Source organism: Mustela putorius, unplaced genomic scaffold (genome assembly GCF_011764305.1).
Source record: "Mustela putorius furo isolate JIRA1106 unplaced genomic scaffold, ASM1176430v1.1 tig00003853_pilon_pilon_pilon, whole genome shotgun sequence".
NCBI lineage: Eukaryota > Metazoa > Chordata > Mammalia > Carnivora > Mustelidae > Mustela > Mustela putorius.
In genome coordinates this window covers 78,240,782-78,258,519 of record NW_025422005.1, presented here as the reverse complement: position 1 = coordinate 78,258,519, position 17,738 = coordinate 78,240,782, and the positions used below count along the sequence as shown (strand labels likewise).

The 17,738-nt window shown below is 36.1% G+C and overlaps 1 protein-coding gene across 10 annotated transcripts in view; it reads left to right on the top strand.

Moving 5' to 3' along the window:
• Positions 1 to 17,738, top strand: part of EVI5 (ecotropic viral integration site 5) — a 205,896-nt gene that overhangs the window by 117,884 nt on the left and 70,274 nt on the right. For all 10 annotated transcript variants that reach the window (XM_045064863.1, XM_045064856.1, XM_045064857.1 and 7 more), the window contains 3 exons: positions 8,195 to 8,335; positions 9,498 to 9,656; positions 17,017 to 17,163. In XM_045064863.1, coding sequence (XP_044920798.1) covers positions 8,195 to 8,335; positions 9,498 to 9,656; positions 17,017 to 17,163 — 447 coding nt within the window. The remainder of the gene's footprint in view (positions 1 to 8,194; positions 8,336 to 9,497; positions 9,657 to 17,016; positions 17,164 to 17,738) is intronic.

Below are 17,738 nucleotides of genomic sequence, written 5' to 3'. Positions count from 1 at the left end.
CTCCCGAAAGCAAACCCGAGCTGATTACTCAGCCCCGCCCCTGCTAAGGGCGGTACAAGTCCGCCTGGGGCAAAGACACTTGAGAATCACTACAACAGGCTCCTCCCCCAGAAGATCAACAAGAAATCCAGCCAATACCAAGTTCATTTACCAAGGAGAGCAATGGAATTCCAGAGGAGAAGAAAGCAAAGCACAGAACTCATGGCTTTCTCCCCATGATTCTTTAGTCTTGAGGTTAATTTAATTTTTTCTTAATTTAAATTTTTTCTTCTGCTAAATTTTTTTTAACTTTTACCCTTTTCTTTTTTAACGTTTTTTTAGCTAGTTTACCTTATATATATATTTTTTTCTTTTTCATATTTTTTCTTTATTTGTTTTCTTTTTTTAATATTTTTTTTCTTTCTGAATTTCTTCTTTCCCTTCTCCCCCGCACGATTTGGGGTCTCTTCTGATTTGGTTAAAGCGCATTTTCCTGGGGTCTTTGCCACCCTTCTAGTATTTTATTTGCTCCTTCATATACTCTTATCTGGACAAAATGACAAGGTGGAAAAACTCACCACAAAAAAAAGAGCAAGGGGCAGTACCAAAGGCTAGGGACTTAATCAATACAGACATTGGTAATATGTCAGATCTAGAGTTCAGAATGAAGATTCTCAAGGTTCTAGCTGGACACGAAAACGGCATGAAAGATATTAAAGAAACCCTCTCTAGAGAGATAAAAGCCCTTTCTGGAGAAATAAAAGTTAAAATCTAACCAAGTTGAAATCAAAAAAGCTATTAATGAGGTGTAATAAAAAATGGAGGCTCTTACTGCTAGGATAAATGAGGCAGAAGAAAGAATTAATGATATAGAAGACCAAATGACAGAGAATAAAGAAGCTGAGCAAAAGAGGGACAAACAGCTACTGGCCCACGAGGGGAGAATTTGAGAGATAAGTGACACCATAAGACGAAACAACATTAGAATAATTGGGATACCAGAAGAAGAAGAAAGAGAGAGGGGAGTAGAAGGTATATTGGAGAGAATTACTGTAGAGAATTTCCCTAATTTGGCAAAGGGAACAAGCATCAAAATCCAGGAGGTACAGAGAATACCTCTCAAAATAAACAAGAATAGGTCCACACCCCATCACCTAATAGTAAAATTACAAGTTGTGGTGACAAAGAGAAAATCCTCAAACCAGCCCGGGAAAAGAAGTCTGTAACATACAATGGTAAAAATATAGATTGGCAGCAGACTTATCCAGAGACCTGGCAGGCTAGAAAGAACTGGCATGATATATTCAGAGCACTAAACGAGAAAAGCATGCAGCCAAGAATACTATATCCAGCTAGGCTATCATTGAAAATAGAAGGAGAGATAAAAAGCTTCCAGGACAAACAAAAACTGAAAGAATTTGCAAACACCAAACCAGCTCTACAGGAAATATTGAAAGGGGTCCTCTAAGCAAAGAGAGAGCCTAAAAGTAGTAGATCAGAAAGGAACATAGACAATAAACAGTAACAGTCACCTTACAGGCAATACAATGGCACTAAATTCATATCTCTCAATAGTTACCCTGAATGTGAATGGGCTAAATGCCCCAGTCAAAAGACACAGGGTATCAGAATGGATAAAAAAACAAAACCCATCAATATGCTGCCTACAAGAAACTCCTTTTAGACCCGAAGACACCTCCAGATTTAAAGTGAGGGGGTGGAAAAAAATGTACTATGCTGATGGACATCAGAAGAAAGCTGGGGTGGCAATTCTTATATCAGATCAATTAGATTTTAAGCCAAAGACTATAATAAGAGATGAGGAAGGACACTGTATCATACCCAAAGGGTCTGTCCAACAAGAAGATCTAACAATTTTAAATATCTATGCCCCTAATGTGGGAGCAGCCAACTATATAAGCCAACTAATAACAAAATCAAAGAAACACATCAACAATAATACAATAATAGTAGGGGACTTTAACACTCCCCTCACTGAAATGGACAGATCATCCAAGCAAAAGATCAACAAGGAAATAAATGCCTTAAATGACACACTGGACCAGATGGACATCACAGATATATTCAGATCATTCCATCCCAAAGCAACAGAATACACATTCTTCTCTAGTGCACATGGAACATTCTCCAGAGTAGATCACATTCTGGGTCATAAATCAGATCTCAGCCAGTATCAAAAGATTGGGATCATTCCCTGCATATTTTCAGACCACATTTTCTGAAGCTAGAACTCAATCACGAGGAAATTTGGAAAGAACCCAAATACATGGAGACTAAACAGCATCCTTCTAAAGAATGAATGGGTCAATCAAGAAAAAAAAGAAGAATTGAAAAAATTCATGGAAACAAATGATAATGTAAACACAATGGTTCAAAATCTGTGGGACACAGCAAAGGCAGTCCTGAGATGAAAATATATAGCAATACAAGCCTTTCTCAAGAAACAAGAAAGGTCTCAGGTACACAACCTAACCCTACACCTAAAGGAGCTGGAGAAAGAACAACAAAGAAAGCCTAAACCCAGTAGGAGAAGAGAAATAATAAAGATCAGAGCAGAAATCAATGAAATAGAAACAAACAAACAAACAAAAAACCCCAATAGAACAAATCAACGAAACTAGGAGCTGGTTCTTTGAAAGAATTAGTAAGATTGATAAACCCCTGGCCAGGCTGATCAAAAAGAAAAGAGAAAGGATCCAAATAAATAAAATCATGAATGAAAGAGGAGAGATCACAACCAACACCAAGGAAATACAATTATAAGAACATACCGTGAGCAACTCTACACCAATAAATTTGACAAATCTGGAAGAAATGGATGCATTCCTAGAGACATATAAACTAACCAGGAAGAAATAGAAAACCTGAACAGACCCATAACCAGCAAGGAGATTGAAACAGTCATCAAAAATCTCCACAATTGTTATGGTAATTTTTATGTATATTAGATAATAGGTCAATAAATTTAGCCAAATTTCAACAGTGGAAAAAGAAATTCTCGAAACAAACAAAAGTCCAGGGCCAGACGGCTTCCCAGGGGAATTCTACCAAAGATTTAAAGAAGAATTAATTCCTATTCTCCTGAAACTGTTCCAAAAAATAGAAATGGAAGGAAAACTTCCAAACTCATTTTATGAGGCCAGCATCACCTTGATCCCAAAACCAGACAAGGATCCCATCAAAAAAGAGAACTACAGACCAATATCCTTGATGAACACAGATGCGAAAATTCTCACCAAAATACTAGCCAATAGGATCCAATAGTACATTAAAATAGTACAATAGTGATTATTCACCACGACCAAGTGGGATTTATTCCAGGGCTGCAAGGTTGGCTCAACATTCGCAAATCAATGTAATACAACACATTAATAAAAGAAAGAACAAGAACCATATGATACTCTCAATAGATGTTGAAAAAGCATTTGACAAAGTGCAGCATCCCTTCCTGATCAAAACTCTTCAAGGTGTAGGGATAGAGGGCACATACCTCAATATTATCAAAGCCATCTATGAAAAACCCACCACAAATATCATTCTCAATGGAGAAAAACTGAAAGCTTTTCTCCTAAGGTCAGGAACACGGCAGGGATGTCCATTATCATCACTGCTATTCAGCATAGTACTAGAAGTCCTAGCCTCAGCAATCAGACAACAAAAGGAAATTAAAGGCATTCAAATCGGCAAAGAAGAAGTCAAACTATCACTCTTTGCAGGTAATATGATACTATATGTAGTAAACCTAAAAGCCTCCACTCCAAAACTGCTAGAACTTGTACAGGAATTTAGTAAAGTGTCAGGATATAAAATCAATGCACAGAAATCAGTTGCATTTCTCTACACCAATAACAAGACAGAAGAAAGAGAAATTAAGGAGTCAATCCCATTTACAATTGCATCCAAAACCATAAGATACCTAGGAATAAACCTAACTGAAGCGGCAAAGAATCTATTCTCAGAAAACTATAAAGTACTCATGAAAGAAATTGAGGAAGACACAAAGAAATTGAAAAATGTTTCATGCTTCTGGATTAGAACAATAAATATTATGAAAATGTCTATGCTACCTAAAGCAATCTACACATTTAATGCAATCCCTATCAAAATACCATCCTTTTTTTTTTTTTTTTCAAAAAAAATGGAACAAATAATCCTAAAATTTATATGGAACCAGAAAAGACCTCAAATAGCCAAAGGAATATTGAAAAAGAAAGCCAAAGTGGGTGGCATCACAATTCCGGACTTCAAGCTCTATTACAAAGGTGTCATCATGAAGACAGTGTGGTTCTGGCACAAAAACAGACACATAGATTAATGGAACAGAATCGAGAGGCCAGAAATAGACCCTCAACTCTATGGTCAACTTATTTTCGACAAAGCAGGAAAGAATGTCCAATGGAATAAAGACAGCCTCTTCAATAAATGGTGTTGGGAAAATTGTACAGCCACATGCAGAAAAATGAAATTGGACCATTTCCTTACACCACACATGAAAATAGACTCAAAATGGATAAAGGACCTCAATGTGAGAAAGGAATCCATCAAAATCCTTGAGGAGAACACAGGCAGCAACCTCTTCAACCTCAGCCGCAGCAACGTCTTCCTAGGAACATCGCCAAAGGCAAGGGAAGCAAGGGCAAAAATGAACTATTGGGATTTCAAGATCAAAAGCTTTTGCACAGCAAAGGAAACAGTTAACAACCAAAAGACAACTGATAGAATGGGAGGAGATATTTGCAAATGACATATCAGAGAAAGGGCTAGTGTCCAAAATCTGTGAAGAACTTAGCAAACTCAACACCCAAAGAACAAATAATCCAATCAAGAAATGGGCAGAGGACATGAAAAGAAACTTCTGCAAAGAAGACATCCAGATGGCCAACAGACACATGAAAAAGTGCTCCACGTCACTCAGCATCAGGGAAATACAAATTAAAACCACAATGAGATATCACCTCACACCAGTCAGAATGGTTGAAATTAACAAGTGAGGAAATGAAAGATGCTGGCAAGGATGCGGAGAAAGGGGAACCCTCCTACACAGTTGGTGGGAATGCAAGCTGGTGTGACCACTCTGGAAAACAGCATGGAGGTTCCTCAAAAAGTTGAAAAGAGAACTACCCTATGACCAGCAATTGCACTACTGGATATTTACTCTAAGGATATAAACGTAGTGATCCGAAGGGGCACGTGCACCCGAATGTTTATAGCAGCAATGTCCACAATAGCCAAACTATGGAAGGAACCTAGATGTCCATCAACAGATGAATTGATAAAGAAGTGGTGGTATATATACACAATGGAATACTATGCAGCCATCAAAAGAAATGAAATCTTGCCATTTGCAATGACGTGGATGGAACTAGAGGGTATCATGCTTAGTAAAATAAGTCAATCGGAGAAAGACAACTACCCTATGATCTCCCTGATATGAGGAAGTAGAGATGCAACATGGGGGGTTGAGAGGGTAGGAGAAGAAGAAATGAAACAAGATGGGATTGGGAGGGAGACAAACCATAAGTGACTCTTAATCTCACAAAACCAACTGAGGGTTGCTGGGGGGAGGAGGGTTGGGAGAGGGGGGTGGGGTTATGGACATTGGGGAAGGTATGTGCTCTGGTGAGTGCTGTGAAGTCTGGCGATTCACAGACCTGTACCCCTAGGGATAAAAATACATTACATGTTTATAAAAAAATAAAAATAAATAAATTTAAAATAAATTAAAAAAAAAATCCTTTCCAAGCTACTCTAAGCCACCTCAGGATATGTGGGAAGATCTTAGCCTAAGGTGTACTTACAGAAGATAATTTCCTCTTTTCAAGGTGACTAAAGAACTTTAAGGTTAGATAAGAAAAAGAAATGCTTTTAGGTTTCTTAAAATTCTCAGACTTGAAAGTCTGTGTTCTAGATCACACACCCTGTATCTCTTTTTTGTCATCTGTAAAATTATTGATGGCTTGGGCTTTGTGTTAAGTTTGTTCTTCTCACTATTAGGTAGTATCTAGCTATTGAATCAAAGCTTTATACATAATGAACATGATAGCCTCAAATTGAAATAAAGCAGGGTCCAGCTACCTATAAGTAGTAGTGAAATAATTTTTCTAGAAATGTACTTGCTATTTTTATATAATTTTTTGGAGAATTTATTCTCCTATTTGTTGAGAAAAAGACACCAAGAATGCCATAAGAAATGTATAATAAAATATTAGGTTTCTAAGTTAGGAGTACTATGGATACCATAATGTAGATAAGAATCTTGATCTTTCAGTTTTGAATATTTGGTAGAAAAAAATGCCCTTGGATCCAGTTTAAAAATGTATTTCTTAAATAGCATTGTTGGTATTCGTGTTATGTAGTAGAAAGGAAATTAGAAGGCTTCATGCTTCCTATGGTGAATTTCTTCATGTAGGATTCTCTTTTAATGCATATACAGTAAATTTCTGGTATGCAATTGAGAAAATATTTAGTCCATCATAGAATTGTGTAGTTGGCAAGGATAGCTTTATTCATGATCTCTGTGGGCTAAATTTTTCATGTCCTATTTTATAGTCATATTTTAGAAATATTTTAGAGTTATAAAATTTCATAGATTCAGTACTTGAAATCTCAGTAGTGCCTCAGTTGACTCAAGGAGATTTTACTAGGGCCTAATTTAGGATGTCTTGGTCATGGCTCAGAGTAATAAGTGCTACCCTGTATCCTAAGGTGGGTCTTTCAGTAGAGCAGGGGATTAGTCTAAATCTTTTACTCTTTTTTTAAAAGATTTTATTTATTTATTTATTCATTCATTCATTCATTTATTTATTTATTTTTTACAGAGACAGAGATCACATGTAGGCTGAGAGGCAGGCAGAAAGAGAGGAGGAAGCAAGCTCCCTGCTGAGCAGAGAGCCCAGTGCGGGGCTCGATCCCAGCACCCTGGGATCATGACCTAAGCCGAAGGCAGAGGCTTTAACCCACTGAACCACCCAGGCGCCCCTAAATCTTGTACTCTTTAAGCAAATATTTAGATCACCTTGGTATTAATTTCTTAAATATAAATAATAACTAATGTATAAAGTTTTTATACTCCTTTCCAAAGTGACATGCTGAGAAAATACAACAAAACAGGCTTTGGACAATTCATTTGCATAGATTTTTTTTTTTTAAGATTTTATTTATTTATCAGAGAGAGAGGGTGAAAGAGCAAGCACAGGCAGACAGAATCCCAGGCAGAGGCAGAGGGAGAAGCAGGTTCCCCACCGAGCAAGGAGCCCAATGCGGGACTCGATCCCAGGACGCTGGGATCATGACCTGAGCCGAAGGCAGCTGCTTAACCAACTGAGCCACCCAGGCGTCCCTCCATAGATCTTTAAAATATGAATGATGTCCATGCTTTGTTTGGAGTCCTAATCAGGGATTAGTAAGCTTATTGCCATGTTGAAAAACATTTTGCTCATGTTGCTTTAAAACTCTGATTACTGTTTTATTAAGCAAAGCAAGTTAGACTTTTTGTGTCCTCAAAATTCAGTAGTTACCCTCATACATTCCCTGTGGAAATGTAAAACAGTAAATCTGCTTTGGAAAAGCTTGACAGTTTCTTAAAAGTAGCAGTTTAGCTCCTTAGTATAAACTCAAGAGAATTAAAAATACAGGTCCACACACTTTTACACAAATAATCCTCACGTTTTCATAGTAGTCAGTAAGTGGAAACAACTCAAATTTCTGTCAGCTGTGAATGGATAAATAAAATGTAGCATATACACACAAGGGACTATTATTTTTCAGTAAAAAGGAATGGACCTTGATAACACTCTAGGTGAAAGAAGTTAGTCATAAATGGCCACATATTGTGTGATTCCATTGATATGAAACGTCCAGAATAGACAAATCCATAGAGACAGAAAGTAGACTAGTGGTTGTCAGGGGCTGTGGGGAGGGGAAATGTGGAGTGACTGCTAATGGGTATAGGGTTTCATTTTGGGGTGATTAAAATGTTCTGAAATTAGATTGTGCAACCCTGTGAATACTCTTAAAACCACTGATTGGTGCACATTAAAAGGGTAAGTTTTATGGTTTGTGATTTATATCTCAGTAAAAGTGTGTAAAATTAAGTATAGTTACATGTGGGATAAAATAGCTCTTACTACACATGTTTTATTTAATTTTATTCTTTAAATTTAAAAATTCCATATTGTATTTTCTCTTGCTTCAGAGAAACAACTCCTTTCCTGATGAGAATAACATTGCAAGACTTCAGGAAGAGCTCATTGCTGTGAAACTGAGAGAAGCAGAAGCTATTATGGGATTGAAAGAACTTAGACAACAAGTCAAGGATTTAGAGGAACACTGGCAGGTATATCATTGTATTTTGTATGTTTTTTAAAAAGCAGGTGAAACCTGAATACCCAGTTTGTGTGAATTTGAAGTAGCTGATGATCAACACTAGGATTTGAGTTTAAAATGAGAAGGACTCTTTCAGTGCAGAAATCTGAGAGCACTTATAAGTTGAAGGTACCTTTAACCTGTTTCTCCCTTTTTAATTCATTTAATTAAAAAACAGATAAAATAGAGATCAAGACTTATATCATTGTGATTTATATAACTTCTGTAAAGAATCAAAAAATTTTCCTTTATATAGGATATATTTCTTCTGTTGATATTAAATCCATTAGTATGAAACAACAGAGGGTGACACTAACATAAATTTGTCTATACCTTTGTAAACTTTTGAAAATTGGTTACTAACAAAATCAGGCATTTATATGCCTGAAAATTTATTCACATATGAGGGAAAGTGTTGACAAGAAACAAACAAACAAAAAAATGAGTCTAGAAGACAGAGCAAGAAGGGAGAGAGGGAAGAAATAAAACACTATATACCATTTCAGAATAGTGACCTCGGTTTGAATTTGGGGTGGGGCTACATCTAGCAAAGACTGAAATTAGTCCTTAACATTGCCACAGGTTTTTTCTTTCCCCAGAAATGTCAGGCAGCAATAAACTGGAAATTAAAAACAAAAGGAAACTAATGCTTCACCATGGATATTTTGAGAACACTCCTAATATTCCTTCCTTAATTCATGAATGGCCCCATTTTTTTTTTCTTGGGATTTCATTAAATATGTGGAAATCCCTCTTATAATAAATTTAGGGTAAAAATTGTATTCTTTACAATTAGCCACAGTATAAACAGATTTGAAGTATATCTGAGCTTGTATTCCAGATCTGCCACTTGTTGACTATACTGACCTTTTGAAGTTACTTAATCATGACCATTTCCATCATCTGACCTGGATAATGACGATAATAGTGCCTAACTATTAAGGTTTTCTGGGGATTAAATAAAATAATGTATGTACAGTGCTAAATATAGTAGTGGGCATGAAATAAGTGCCAGGAAAGTCAGCTCTTATTTTGAAAGTGGGAATATTTGTTGCAATATATTTTTTTTATTTTTTAATTTAATTTTATTTTTTTATTTTATTTTATTTTTTTTTTTTTTTTTTGTCTTTTAGCGCCACTTAGCTCGTACTACTGGGAGGTGGAAAGACCCACCTAAGAAAAATGCTGTGAATGAGTTACAGGATGAACTGATGACCATTCGACTTAGAGAAGCTGAAACTCAGGCAGAAATAAGAGAAATAAAACAAAGGATGATGGAAATGGAAACACAGGTATGATGGGAAAGCCTGGTACCTTTAAAAAAATACCTTTAGCAGGGTGCCTGGGTGTCTCAGTGGGTTAAAGCCTCTGCCTTCAGCTCAGGTCATGATCCCAGGGTCCTGGGATCAAGCCCCGCATTGGGCTCTCTTCTCAGTGGGGAGCCTGCTTCCTCCTCTTTCTCTGCCTACTTTGTGATCTCTGTCAAATAAATAAATACAATCTTAAAAATACCATTAGCATGGGGTGCCTGCGTGGCTCAATTGGTTAAATACTGGATTCTTAATTTTTGGTTCAGGTCATGAGCTCAGGGTCATGAGATCAAGCCCCACATTGGGTTCCAGACAGATTGTGAAGTCTGCTTAAGATTCTCTCTCTTCCTCTCTCTCTGCCCCTCCCGCATCCCCTCACATGCTCTCATTCTCTCTCTAAAAACAAAAACAAAAACTATTAGCAGATCAAAAGTTTATGAAGGGAATTGGGGGAAATTGGAAGGGGAGGTGAATCATGAGAGACTATGGACTCTGAAAAACAATCTGAGGGGTTTGAAGGGGCGGGGGGTGGGAGGTTGGGGTACCAGGTGGTGGGTATTATAGAGGGCACGGATTGCATGGAGTACTGGGTGTGGTGAAAAAATAATGAATACTGTTATGCTGAAAATAAATTAATATAAAAAATGTTTATGCACGGGTTATATCATCCTTAAAATAGAGCTAAACGATGGATACATGAAACCGTCTAGACTAATTTCCTAGCCCAAAGAAAAAGGGCTAAAAATTATAGTCTTTGATATCAGAGATTTAGTGTCTTCTTTGACCTATTCCGCAAAGTTTGAACAAGTCATAAAACTACATTTAACTTTGTTCCCTTGTTGTATAACTTGAGAGGCAATAGTCATGTAGAGCAAAATTTCTCAACCTTGACTATTAAAATGGGTTTTGAATCAAGTAATCCTTTATTTGGGGGACTGGCCTGCGCATTGTAGGATGTTTACCAGCATCTCTCTACCAACTCGGTCCCAGTATCACTGTACCCCCCACTCGAGGTTGTGATGACCAAAAGCATCTCTACACATTGCCAGATATCCCCTTGGGGCAGAATTTCCCTGGTTGAGAACAATTGGTGTATACTATAATGTGAATGATTCTTCCTTATGTATAATGTGACTCTGAGCATTAATTCCAAAGTTATACTTCTTCTCAGATCTTCCCTTTCTGTAATAAATTCTACCTTAAATATACTTGATTTAAGATCTGAAAAATCCTTTTTATAGAGTTCATTTGCATTATAAACCACTTGATTTTTATGTTGTACATTTGTGTGGACTGTATTCTCTGTAATGTTATTTGGTTTTCAAAATATCTAGTCAGTAGGGGGCATAGTTAACTCAGGTATCATTCTGCATACCTATGTGCAAAATGACCATCCGAACTTGAACATGATAACAAGAATCTGTAAATCCTTTAGGTTAAATATATCTTGTTTTACATTGTTCAAAGTTATTTTTCTTGTATTTTTCATTAAAATTAAAAATAACAGTAAGATTATAAAATTAGAAATCTAGCTTTTGTAGTGGGAAATTCTATTTTTATAACAGATTTTATCCTCATGCACATATTAAAGATGCAAGCAAGCTTTTAAGCCTTTGTTCAGGTTTTCTTTCTTTCTTTCTTTCTTTCTTTCTTTCTTTCTTTCTTTCTTTCTAAGACTTTATCTACTTATTTGTGAGAGAGCACAAGCAGGGGGAGGGGTATAGGGAAAAGGAAAAGCAGGATCCCTGCTGAGCAGGGAGCCCAACAAGGGGCTCAATCCCAGGACTCTGGGATCATGACCAGAGTGGAGGCAGACGCTTAACAGACAGAGCCACCCAGCCACCCCAGATTTTATTTAAGAGTGATAAATGAATCAAATTCATAAACATCGTTTTGAGAACTTTTGAATACAAAACACTGCCCAGCCATCAGAGAACTTAACACCTAAGAAATCAGGCATGCACAAAACTACATTTAATATAATTCACTATATGACATGGTTATTAATCATTTCTGATTAATGTAAGTCGAGTCATTATGCTGTACATCTTACACTTACGCAGTGCTCTGTATCAATTATACCTCAATAAAATCTAAAAAATGTATAATTCAGAAATTTGGTAATTAAAGAGTTTGATGAAAACTGCTGTGGAAAAGGCTTCCTAAGGATTTGTATTTTGAATTGTACTTGATTAAGTGTGATTTTGGATCAATTTTGCTAGAAGAAGAATCACATAAAGTACTTTTCCCTAAATGCCAGTGCTTGAACTGAGGATGGTCCATATCGAGCATCCAGATTAAGAGATTTGTCCTTGTTGATACATTTCAGCGCCTTCATTGCAGTGCCTTTTAGAAAATACCACCTACGGAGTCCACCTTAGTTTACTGAGCCCCACTCTTCTTCCTGTGTACCAGTTTTTGCTCTTACAGATAGTGCTGCTCTGAACATTCTTGTACATGTTTCCTTGTGGATAGCTCTGGGAGTTTCTTCAGGTCAGGGATTCTTACCTCTTTTTTATATTATAAACTCCTTTGACAGTCTGAACCCTCTGAACCCTTTCTAAAATAATGTTTTTTAATGCATAAAGTAAAATACGTGGGATTGCAAAGCAAACCAGTTATACTGAGGTACGGTTATCAAAATACTGAAAGCAAACAATTATATGATACAGCACACATACAGAGACATACACAACACGTTCAGATGGCTAGATTCAGGTTTCTGATATTTTGGATTTTTTGTATTCTGTTGTCATTCTGTTTTTGTTCATCTGCATGTAATGTGTTTGTCCCTCTGCTCACCCTTAAGGTTTTCTGTCTTATTTTTAGCAGTTTGAAGATGAAACGATTTGATGTACTTTTTTGCTTTGTTTTTTTTTCCTCTGAGTTTCTTGGCCCTCTGGCTTTGTGTCTACCATGAAATTTGGAAAATTCTTGGTTATTTCTTCTTCAAATATATATTCTGTCTACCCATACTCTTTTCTCCTCTTGGGATTCCCATTACACATGCATTAGATTATTTGATATTGACAGTAACTCTTGAATGTTCTCTTCTTTTCCCCCCCCTCATTATTTGTTCCCTTTGTGTTTGTTTTTCTTGACTTAAATATTTCTGTTGACTTACTATTAAGTTCACTGATTCTTTCTTCCACTTTGTGAGTTGTCTGATGAGCCATTGAAGGCATTTTTCAAATATATTACTGTGTTTTTCATTTCTAGCATTTCCATTTGATTCTTTCAGTTTTTATTTCTGTGTCAATACTAACTATGTGATCTTGCATGGTTTTCACTTTTCTGTTAGAGCCTTTAGCATATTAATCAGTGTTACTGTAAATTCCCTGTCAGGTAATTTAATATCTGTGTCATATGGGAGGCTGATTCTGTGGATTGCTTTGTCTCATGGTAGTGTTTGTTTTTTCTTACTTGTTCCTATGCTTTGTAATTTTTTGCTGAAAATTGAATATCTTGAGTAGGACAATAGACTAAGGTAAGTAGTTTTTAATGCCTGGAAATGGGCATACCTTTTCCTCTGCTAGGCCTTTAATGTGGGGGATTTGAGTTAATACAGTCAGGAGTTGGGCTGGGTTTGAGGTTTGTTGTTTCTGTGGTTACCCTCATTGCACCACAGCCTTCAAATTCCTCTAGCACTATCTTATTTTTAGATTGGGGGCTGGTTTGCCAGCGGGTTTTCTCAGTGTCTTTAGGTCTTCCATTTACACAGCATTTCAGAGAGTCAGTCTCCAGGGTGTTCCACTGATACTTGTTGCAGGAATTTGGAGGGGCAGAAGTCTTCCCCATTTTTCCGATAAAGCCTCCGTCTCAGGCTGTATTGTGTCCCTGGATCTGGAGTGTTTGACTTTCTTAGTGCTCCGCTGGACCACCAGCATAGTCTTAGGCCCACAATATAGTCCTGTCCCATTCTCGAGTAGTTTCCCCAGTGTTTCAGGGGCAACAGTGTTTCTTGGCCTGTGAAGCCTGTGAAACCTTTTATGCCCTAGAGGAGGGAAGGTTTAGTGCTCCTTCTCCATTGCCTGCTATTCTCCCTCAAGCCTATGCTGTGGAGATCTCTTTCTCAAGACTCTCATCAGTCTTTTTTGTGTGTATCTTTTTGGGTCCATGAAGAAAAAGTGTATAAGAGCTTGTGAACTCTGCTGTTCCCCTTGGGCTCCACACTCTCTAGCCAGCCAACACTTGGCCACAACCAATTTAATAATATTCTGGCTGAATTATTCTTAACAACTTCTGGCTTCATCTGCCCTGTCTGTCCTTAGATTTGGGGATAGTTCGTTGCCTTGTAACCTTTCCTCTCTGGTTTTAACAAAAATCATGAATTTAGAGTTTGGCTTTTTTTTTTTTTTTTAAAGAATAGGAGTAGTGCTCTTTATATTCTACAACCCCATCAGGAATCAAAACTCTTGTGCTCGCTTCGGCAGCACATATACTAAAATAGGAATCAAAACTCTTTATTATGATGTATCCATTTAAAATTATTTTCTTTTTTCAATTTATTTCTTCCCTTTTTTCTATTTTTTCCCCCTCCTTTCTTCCTTTTTTTATTGGGTTAATTTAGATGTTTCTTTTTCTACTACTGGTTTGACTTTTATGATTCCTTTTCTGTTAGTGTTTATTACCTGAAAAAAATAAAAAATGCTCACCTGACTGACCAAAGTTTGATGTTGATAATCATCTCCATCTTCCTTCTAAACTGTATAAGGGCCTTGGAAGATTTTTATTGCTCTTCTTCCATTGTTGTTTTATGGAGTCAGTGCTTATTTGGATTTGTCTATCTATTTGCTAACATTTTGCTCTCTGTTACTTTTATTTAATAGTTTCTTTCCGATTTCGATCATGCATTATAAACTCTCACTTTCCTAAAGGTAAATATACTTTTTCCTCACTCTGGTGTGATAGTTTAGCTGAATATGCTATTGTAGGATGAAATTTATTTTTTTAAGCACTACAAACTTTTCCTTTTGAGATGTCTGCTGAGTATTTCCCTTCCCCCCTTACCAGATACTCCGTTTTGCCCTTGATTTATCTCTTCTTTTTGTGAGCATTCTGTTTTGTTAAAATGTTTCTTAGTGGGGCGCCTGGGTGGCTCAGTGGGTTAAAATGTTTCTTAGTGAGGGCTTATTTGTATTTATCCTGCCTACAACTAGTTGTGTTTCCCAGAATGTGGATCCATATATATAATTTTTCCAGTTGTAAAAATTCTTAAGTATTGTCATCTCCTACACTGTCATAGCTCACTTTTTCCTTTGTGATCTGTTTTATTCTGCAACCTCTATTAGTTGTATTTTGTACCTCCTTACTCTCGTCTATGTCTCTTGACCTCTTCTGGAACACTGTTTTTTCAGTGTAGCTAATTCTCTGTTTAACCCTTCAATTAATTTTTAACATTACTGACTATATTAAGTTCTAGAAGTTGTATTTGGTTGTTTTTCAAATTTGCTAAATCTGTTTTTTTTTTTAAAGATTATTCATTTATTTATTTTGAGAGAGAGAGAACACATATATGAGTGGGGGGAAGAGCAGAAGGACAGGGACAGGGAGACTGTGCTGAGCAGGGAGCCGGGCACTGGGCTCCATGCCATGACCCTGAGCTCATGAGCTGAGCCAAAATCAAGAATTGGACGCTTAACCAACTGAGCTATCCAGGCACCCCCAAATTTGCTAAATGTTTTTTGATAGTTACTTGTTCTTTGCTTATGTTTTTTGCTCCCTCTTTTTATGTCTTATCATTTTAAATAAACTTTTATACAAAGTCCTTACATGATTATTATCTAGAGTTTTTAAAGAATTTGTTCTTTTTATCCTTTTGTCTACAATTTCTCACTTATTGTCAATTTTTGGTTTTATGTGTGGAGTTTTATAATTTTGGATCATGAACTTGTAGTGAGGAGTCAAGAGAGGGATTCTATCTGTGGGAATTCTTTGCAGCTTATGTTGAATTTATGTCTTCTGAAGTGTGGTTATTTGTTCAGTGGTAGAAGCGAAGACAGTAAAAAGAAGTTGCAGAACATTTTGACTCTAAGTACTGAGTACTTAGATTAAGTACTGAATCTAAGTACTAAGAGGATCACTATTTTATAGACAAATACTGAGTCAGGAAGAAGAGTAAAGTAAAAATGAAGAAACTCAGAAATGGTTCTAATTAAACAGAGAAGTAGAATAGAATAGAAGTGCATATGACACATTTCATGACAAAAGGATTTTTGGAGCTTAAAACTGTTACATGATGCAGATTTTTTAATAAAACTGGAGGCTGGGTTGTTTTTATTGAGTGAAGTAGAATAGGTGTAATAATAGTAACAACCAAGGATTTATTAAGTATCTGTTTAATTTCAGAAATTATGTGAGCTTCCTTTCATAAACTTTTCTCATGTGATTCTTACAACACAGCCTTTGAAGTCTAGTCATAATATCTATGCTTGTACTAGTGTACTGGATTTGATGGGATTAGGTAAATTTAGCAAGGTTGAAAAACTGTAAAATGAGGAACCAGATTCTTCTGTCTTCGATTGTAAAATCCCTACTGTTTCTTTCAGACCCCTAATAGAATCTTAGGGTTGAAAGAAATCAGGCTATGTGGAGCCTGCATGGGGAAACTACTTCATGTCAGTCAAATTAAGGTCTCTATGTATTTTTTAGCATGTTCTATAGTTTTAATACATTGAACACCAACATTTATTGAGTTATTTCTATATACTAAGTGCTGTTCCATGTAATCTCTCATTTAATACTGAAGAGACCCGAATAAGAAATAGTGAGTATTTTTATATACATTTTTCAAATAAAAAAAATAGAGATATTATAACTAGTTTGCTTAATCACCAAATAACAAGTCGGAATTCAAATCCAGTTCAGGTTCCTTAAAATGGCTGTGCTGTACATTGGAAAATAGAAGTGCATATGACACATTTCATGACATAAAGGATTTTACAGTCTAGTAAATGGTGATGGTACTTTTCAGTCAGTCTGTCTTTTTGGGAAGAGGAGTTAAATTCATCATATTTCTTTATCTACTCATTTGTATGATACTGCCCATTTCAGAAATTAATACTTCAGGGTCTGTGTAAACATTCTTTAAGTTTGTAGATAGTTATTGTATAAACAGAAAGTTAGGAAGAGTTTCTAATATAGACCTTAAGTATCTTCTGGATGACTCAATTCTTAAAGCACATTTATAATTTTTTAGTGTTTAACTATTATATGTTAAATAAAATCCACCTGTAACGGATAGCATTTTACATAATGTTATTGAGATATAATGGGGAGGTAAAAATTTGTAGATTTTTTTGGGGGTCTTTAATGTCTGAATATTTATATTTTTAATTATTAGAATCAGATCAACAGTAACCATCTTCGAAGAGCGGAACAAGAGGTGATTAGTCTGCATGAGAAAGTGCAGTATCTTTCGGCACAGAACAAAGGACTACTTACTCAATTAAGTGAAGCAAAGCGCAAACAAGCAGAGATTGAATGCAAGGTAAATATATTGGCTACCTAATGTTTTTGTCAATGTAATAATGCCTTTTTTGTTATGTCTCTTCATTATTTTAAAGGCAATAAAACCAAAAAGAGCTAATTTGGTTTCCCATTTTTCCTGCATTTGGTTTGGTCGTTGCTTTCAGACAGGTTAGCTCATCTTACTGTGAGGTGGATTTCTGGCAGGAAACCTCATTTCACCCACTCGGTTAAATGCCGGTTTAGGAAATTAAGTTAACCAAGTGGCTGAAAATTGGTATCTCTTTATAATTTTTCTTTTGACTTGTAGCTCTTTAAAGCCAAAGCTTTTAAAATTTAAAATTTAAAATTTAGGGAGATTAGGCCAACTCTCTTTGATTGGTATGGTATAGTATGCACTCAATATTTTTATAAACATATATTTTTATCCCCAGGGGTACAGGATGCACTCAATATTGATATATGTTTTCTGGGTAGAGAGCAAAAGAAGTGTGTTTGCCCATGGTCTGGAAATTTGTGTACATTTCCCATTATTATTTTAATCAGTTTTTCTATTTTTTAATGCATGAAGTATTTGGATTTATAAAGCTTCAAAAA